The 7,576-nt window shown below is 35.7% G+C and overlaps 2 protein-coding genes across 2 annotated transcripts; both read left to right on the top strand.

The window, feature by feature from the left end:
* The first annotated feature begins 2,416 nt into the window (after positions 1–2,416).
* LOC134279096 (alpha-crystallin B chain-like) lies at positions 2,417–3,492 on the top strand. The gene has a single exon (XM_062761450.1). It carries the CDS (start codon positions 2,501–2,503, stop codon positions 3,215–3,217), a length of 717 nt encoding a protein of 238 aa, XP_062617434.1. The 5' UTR covers positions 2,417–2,500; the 3' UTR covers positions 3,218–3,492.
* A 1,786-nt stretch (positions 3,493–5,278) lies between these two features.
* On the top strand, positions 5,279–6,208 carry LOC134279095 (uncharacterized). Its single transcript, XM_062761449.1, has one exon. It carries the CDS (start codon positions 5,455–5,457, stop codon positions 6,169–6,171), a length of 717 nt encoding a protein of 238 aa, XP_062617433.1. The 5' UTR covers positions 5,279–5,454; the 3' UTR covers positions 6,172–6,208.
* Positions 6,209–7,576: the final 1,368 nt, after the last annotated feature.

Raw genomic sequence — 7,576 nt, 5'->3', positions numbered from 1 at the left:
TGCAGACAAAGATGATATTTTTAGCATATAGGTCACAGTCAAAGTCACAAGGTCAATGACCTTGATATCATTTGAAAGAGTTCAATTAGTGGAGTGTGTATATACCAAGTATTAAGTCTCTATCTTTCATGGTTCAGAAGTTATGATGGAGGTTAAAGTTTGCAGACAAACAAACAGATAAACAGACAGACAGGACAAAAACAATATACGCCTCGGATCTATCGATCCGGGCGCATAATAAATGTATTTTCAATCTTTCTTAGCAATGATTGATCATAGATATAATGCTCAAGCCTTAGTTCAACGACTGTTTTCTGTTATTAACCCCCCCCCCTTCTTTCCATATCCTTGAAAAATTATCATTCAGTTTTATGATAAGGAAGTATATATAGTTAGGCTTTTTTCGAAGACAGTAAGATATAAATCAGATCCATTACACACCAAGTTGATTTCTAAATATAACAGTAATGGTGGTTTTGAGGGACCATGGTTTTCACAATTATTCTGTCCTTCGCCTATTTATGCAATCTGACATAATTGGTGGAAATATTGAAGCTGAAAACATTCAAAAGTTAACGACCGACATTCGAGTTCGTCAATAACTTAAAAACTGTTCAAAAAAAAAAAAAAAAATTAAAAAGCGTTATCACAAAAATTCAACCGCCCAAAAATATATGTATGCTCAAAAAGGTAACGAGAAATAAGAAATAACTTTAAGGAATAGATTAATAAGAATACATATTTTCATTGATAATTAATACAAATAATTGTGACATATTGTGAAATATTTACTGATTAATTTTTTTTTATTCAAGAATTTTGCATAACAAGTTCTGACAGGTGTTAATACACGTGGGAGCGTGGCGAGAACAACACATCATGACATACTACCCATAGTCCTCTGCGTCTCTACAGAGACGTTCGGTTTGGTACAAACGAACTCTGGCGGAAGTTTGCACATCATGATAGAGAATAAGATTCGTACATTATGACGTCATAATGTACTTTACGTCACAATCATTATAAGTAGTAAATCTCTACTGAATTTCAACAAATATCCATTGCTGATATTTGGAATTTAGTTTATAAAAGAAAGAGCTACTCAACATATAATTGAATGTAAGTATAATATTGCTTTAAAATACATTGCTTGTTGTTTTAACGATTTCCAAGAGCCTTGGTGGCACAATTAATATTTTGACAAGAAAAAGTTTAGTCTTAAAATCTGTCGTAGAGATAAAGGTACATTTATTATTATTCCATTGTTTATATGATATATAATTCCTTTTTCTTTGATAATCTTAGATATTCTATCGTTAAAATGATATTGTCCTACGGACCCGGTTTAACTGGGGCGAGGGCTTGTACCGAGACACAGATAGATTATTCTAACAATGAAAATTTGTTATTATTTTTTTAAGCACTCACATAATGCCGTTTCCCGGATTTTCCCTCATACTAATGGGAGCTATGGAGCTCAGGAAATGGTTGGAAAACAGGGAAAAGAAAAGTAATTATATTAATTAGAATACATGTATTACCAATAAGCCGTGCAACATTACATCATTACATTTTTATTACATTTTTATTACATTACATTTATTTCATTACATTACATTATTATTTAATCTATCTAGAACAAGCTTGCTCTTTTTTTTTATTTAGCTTTGAATTTTATTTTATCTAGATGCAAGACGTGCAAAGAGGATCATAATTCGCCCAGACGACTTAGGCACTGACGTTGACACAGGAGTTAGCGAAAATGTCCTTGATAGCTTTGTTTCTACTGAATTAGCAATCGTATTAAGTCGAATACAAAATTCCGTAGACGGATAAGTTAATTTCGCGCGAAAACATTTTAAAATCTCTTTTAATTTGGGGGGGGGGGCGCGGGGGGATACGTGGCCGATAAATTTCTTTTTTTCGTGAAATTACTTGATAATTGTTTAAGTGAGACTCCTTAGTTTTTTATTAGAAAAAGAGAAAACATATTGAAAAATTTTTAAGATATTACATGCATTCGGAAATACCGGTATTCCATTAAATTCTTTAACGTGAACTAAATTAAATACAGCGAGATTCTATCATATATATACTTTTATACTGAATGGATACCTTCTTTCATTGAAATAAAAAGTTTTTTTTTTTTTAAAATACGTTTAGGATAACTCACACGATCTTTTTTTTTTTTTGATTCAAATTCATCATTTAGCGATATAAAATCTACATATAAAGTTCACATTTCATGATTTTTAATACATAAATTTACATTTATTTTTATTGTACTTAGCACTAATGTTACGTAAATATAAGTATGAAATATCGGAACTGTAAAGTATCTAACGAGATGCTGAAGCGGTCAATGATTTTTCTAGAAGATTGAGTTATCGTCCTTTCACTGAACCATTTCCGTTTCACTGTCAACGACTGTGCCGTGTGCGAGACTGTTTATTTTATTCAAAACTACATTTAATTTGTGCTCCTGTGATTGATAAAAGACATGGATTTCTTGCCGATTTACTATCGTCCAATGTCAGCGCAACAGCAGGCTCCTGCCATTCGGGATTTGCTTAGGCAAATGCTTCGAGAGGAGATGGCCGGAATGCCCTTAGCTCACCAGCAAGCTGCTGTAGAACACAGACGTCAACAGGTACCAGAAAAATGGAGCAAAACCATTCGTTTGGACCACTATCAACCTGATGAAGTGAAAGTCGTTGTTAAGGATGGCACCGTCCGGATCCATGCTAAACACCTCGGTGGGGATGAGCTTAATAGTGATGTTCGAGAATCCACCCGTACCATCAGAATTCCCGAGGATGTGGACCAAAGTAAGGTCCATTGTTACATGAGTAACGAGAACCATTACACCGTGGAGGGACCGATGCTCCCTAATGAAGACGATGAGGTGGACATTACAATGGAGGATGTACCCGCCATTACGGATGGGAGTGAGGTGGACACGCAGGTTAAAGAACAGGGGCCGTACCAAGAAAATCTGGATCTTTCCGTGTTTGATCCCAGAAATATTAACATTACTCGTAAAAAGAACATCGTGAGTGTTTCTGCAAACGAATCTCGTGATGAAGACGGCATTAAAGTTCACATGTCATTCTGCAGAGAGTTCACTCTTCCCGAGGGTGTCGATTTCAAGCAGGTCAAGGCTGCCCGTGGAAAAGACGGCAAGGTCGCAATCATGGCGCCCAGATTGGAGAGTTAAATTTGTGGTACTCCGAAAAGCTTACCATAACTGTGATGAGCAAATTCAAGTTTAAAACTAGTCACAATTTTTGCGTTAACTTAAACTAATATTTTACGTTCGTGCTTAATCTTTATTGTTTGGTTTTTGCTTTAATTAACTTTAAGTCATTAAATGGTGTTCAAAGTGATTATTTTTCTACTGATATAGAAGTTTTGCAGTTATATATTCATTGTTACTTGCTATTCATTCCATGTTGAGATATGCATAAGTATTAAAAATGTTGTTGAAAGAAACACTTTGTTTTGTGTAAAGTAAGATTTCTACTTGATACACGGAGGACACGTACACTTTCGAATGTTGGGACAGAGTAACGGGATTTAGTACAAAAAATATACCCCACCCCCAAGAATCAGGGCCATGTCTGTATCCTTAATATTTGGGAGACAAATTAGAATCGTAATTTTTATTTCATTTATTAGGCTCGCACATACTGCAAATCCTTATAGTGAATGACCGAAAGTTCATTGACCCGAAAGCAGAGTTTGGGTCGATGAGGTTTTTTATAGTCTGATAAACCGAAGACCCATTCTACGATGATATTAATTTCAATGTCGTACGTACGAAATAAATATTAGAAAAATAGTTTAAACCGAAACAAAGTTCTTATTTTAATAACAATCACAATTGTAATACTATACATTTTAAAATGACATTTGAAGAATTCCAAGCCAAACTAAACAGCTAAGATCGGCCGATTATTCATGTTATTCAGTTCCGATTGCGACGTATTACGTCACATGTATGTGAATGAACTTTTTGGAGGTTGGAATAATAGTATGGGACACAACTTTTGCCAAAAATATTTTCTTTAAGCACTTATTAGAATTCTTGTTTTTTTTTTTAAATTAATTTAATTAAAGGAAAAAATATAGAGATAAATAACTATATTTTCGAACAAAAATATTAATATTTATATCAAGAGAATGTATAATATGTATTTTAATGTTTTATTTACAAAAAAAAAAAATCACACTAAAACCCCGATAAACTTTAAATATTTCTGCAGAATCTGCAAAGAATAACAACAAGTATGATCATCGTCATGGAATCAAAAAATCTGACAGTTATTCCTTATATTTACATGGTCTTGATTTCACAAATCAATATATACAATCTCCGCTTCTGTCTCTATTTGTACCGCCCCACACGTGATTTTTTTTTAACCGCGCCCATTGATATAAAACCGGTATTTATGTGGAAATAAAGAACGTTAACTATTTTTCATTTTATCTCGTACAAAGACTTTGGAAATGTAAGTAATACCATATATTATACCTACGTTCCAGCATCTGATATTACTTCCCGTTTTGGTTTATGAAAGATGTTGCTCCTCGGTACTGTAGATCACTATATTTTTGCGACATCTAATTTACGCGAGATAGCTATTTGTTATTTATTAGCGAGACAAAATGTTGCCGAGGTGTGGTTTCTGTTTTTATACCGGTAATCCTTTATAATATAAATGTACGCGAGAATAAAATTTTCGCGAACAGACAGACTTGCGTATTATCTATGGTAGCCAAGAGTTTACGATGCACTCCACTGACTCCCTCTACCTTGGGTAGCGAAGATGGTTCATGGAATTATAAATAGGTAGTTCTAATTAATTTACATTCATGTTGTACACTATAAAAAACATGACCTTCTACTTTATCATACTAAGGGTGAAATAGACCTGAGAATAACCTGAAGTATTTCGCCAATCCTTATTTTTACAGAAGGGCGGGGGTTGTGGGTCCATCCGTCAATTACTTACAAAGTTTATGCTGAAGTTTTAATGAAATGATTTAATTAAGCACATTTATCGTAACAATAATTCTGCGATCTATATAGCAAAATATTTCAAGTGTCAATCAGAACTTATTACCTAAATACGTAAAATTTCCGTAGACGGCATGGAATCTTCTCTCTCTCCTCCTCCTCTCTCTCTCTCTCTCTCTCTGTAATACTGAGGTTCACATTCTGACAAAATTTAGTAAAGAGACGTATTATTAACACTATTTTAAGTCCCTCGCATGTCTCCATATAAAGACAGCTAACAACGCGATCAATGAACTTTCCAGAAATTCTTTGTCCCGAGTTATCGCTTCTCATATAAAAGGGTGCCCATACGGACGCGTGCTACATTGTGTTTTGTTGCAACGTACTTTATATATTTTTGTGTGTGTACCGGTGATTAGAAATAGACTGAAAATATGGATTTCATGCCGATTTACTACCGCCCAATGTCTGCACAACAGCAGACCGGCTCCTTTCGCGACCTCCTTAGGCATATGATGCATGAGGAGATGTCTGGAATACCCCAAACTCAACAGCACCCGGCTTTGCACCACAGACGTCGAGACATACCCGAGAAATGGAGCAAAACTATTCGCCTGGACCACTACCACCCCGACGAAGTGAAAGTCGTCGTTAAGGATGGCACCGTCCGGATCCATGCTAAACACCTTGGTGGGGATGAGCTTAATAGCGATGTCCGAGAATCCACCCGTACCATCAGAATTCCCGAGGGTGTGGACCAAAGTAAGGTCCATTGTTACATGAGTAACGAGAACCATTACACGGTAGAGGGACCATTTTTGCCTGATGAGGATGAGGAAATGGAGGTCAAATTGGAGAATGTACCCGCCATTACGGATGGGAGTGAAGAGGACATGCAGGTCGCAGAGCAGGGTCCGTACCAAGAAAATCTGGATCTATCCGTGTTTGATCCCAATAGTATAAACATTACCCGTAAAAAGAACGTCGTCTGCATTTCTGCTGAAGAGGCGAAGGATGAAGATGGCATTAAAGTTCACAGGTCATTCCGCAAGGCGTTCACTCTCCCCGAGGGTGTCGATTACAAACAGGTCAAGGCCGCTCGAGGTAGAGATGGGAAAATCGCTATTATGGCACCTAAAATGGATAGTTAATTAAAGAGGAACATTAAATATCGTGAAATTCAGAAATTCTGCTGTTTGGCAGGGAGGACCTTTGTAAATTGTGTTGACAGTATAATTTGTTTTGAATGAAAACGTTCAAGTTTGAGTGTGTACATCATGAATAAAAAATACCATTTTCACAATTTTTAAAAGTTTTGAGTGTGTTAAACATTGATCAGATTGTTTTATTGTGTTGTAGATTGTACAAGTATTGTGGTTTATATGGAAGCAGTTTGATGATTCAAATTAAAATGTCGCAAATTCAGATTTGTATTAGTTTCAGAATTACGGGATACTATGTAGAAATTGTAAATCTATAGTACTTAGAGTCCGAATTTCATACAGAGAGAAGAGTCCGATCGAACATTGACCTAAATCGTGTGAATGACCTCATACTTGTAGTTGAAGTATAGGGCTTTGCGATTTTTAAAAATTCTCTCTATAGGGTGTCCTAAATGAGGAAACGTATCTTGAAAGATCCATGAAACTGTAGAAACACAAATTGCATTGAGGAATGTAGGTATAGGGGAGGGGGATCCCCTTGATTTTGCTGGTACATAGTATACTTTAGAAATCGAGGCTAATTTACAGTTGTGTACCCTTCAGAAATTACCAATATACTAGTATACTACACATTATATTAGTTTACTACGGTTTTGTACCCTGATCATATCCCTCTTTGTTTTGTTTGTAAGAAAAATACTAGTATGTTAACCCCCCCCCCCCCCCCCCCCCCCCCAACGAAATAGGATTTTCACGTGTGAGCAAGTTTAGGTCTTTTTTGGGGGGCTTGTCAACAAATTTCTGAGTTGGTTTATCTTTTACTGGGGTGGATCCCCCCCCCCCCGGAAAAAAAATTCCTGGATCCGCGCCTGAATATCATGGTACTAGTTTAATGTTATTTCACAGTTTCACAAGGCCAAACTGTAATTCTGACCCAAGAGAGATAACTCTGCCATGGCGATACTAAGTACATGTATTCCATCTTTGTGCATCTGGAGTTGCAGAGCATGATGGCATGTGGTTATAAACTGCATGTAAAAATAAATGTTGTCTCATAAAAATTATTCAACCAGTCGTCAACATTTTACAGAAAAGACTCGTAATCAGTGGGAATGCATAGGCGTCAGGGGCAACAGGCACGTTGCAATATAAGATAAGATTTATTAATACCAATTTGGGGCCCATTAGGGCATACAAGTAATAAGAGAAAGTATACAAGAAGAAATTCAAAATTGATAGTAGCAACAAACAAAAGATAAATGATGATACAGCAGTTGGGGATTACAACATATATGATCAACATACTGTAAATATAAAGCTTTTTTTTTTATTAGAGTATAAACATTATTTCTCTTTTGTATTTATTTGTTTCTTTGTTTAACATTGCATAATT

This window comes from Saccostrea cucullata, unplaced genomic scaffold, assembly GCF_032062105.1.
Source record: "Saccostrea cucullata isolate Sc308-1 unplaced genomic scaffold, CSIRO_AGI_Scuc_v1 ctg6156, whole genome shotgun sequence".
Lineage (NCBI taxonomy): Eukaryota > Metazoa > Mollusca > Bivalvia > Ostreida > Ostreidae > Saccostrea > Saccostrea cuccullata.
The sequence above is the reverse complement of the archived record's forward strand: the minus strand, read 5'-3'. Positions and strand labels throughout refer to the sequence as shown.

Excerpts from the sequence above, each read along its gene's own strand:
- LOC134279096 (XM_062761450.1), top strand. The coding sequence starts at position 2,501 with ATGGATTTCTTGCCGATTTACTATCGTCCAATGTCAGCGCAACAGCAG.
- LOC134279095 (XM_062761449.1), top strand. The coding sequence starts at position 5,455 with ATGGATTTCATGCCGATTTACTACCGCCCAATGTCTGCACAACAGCAG.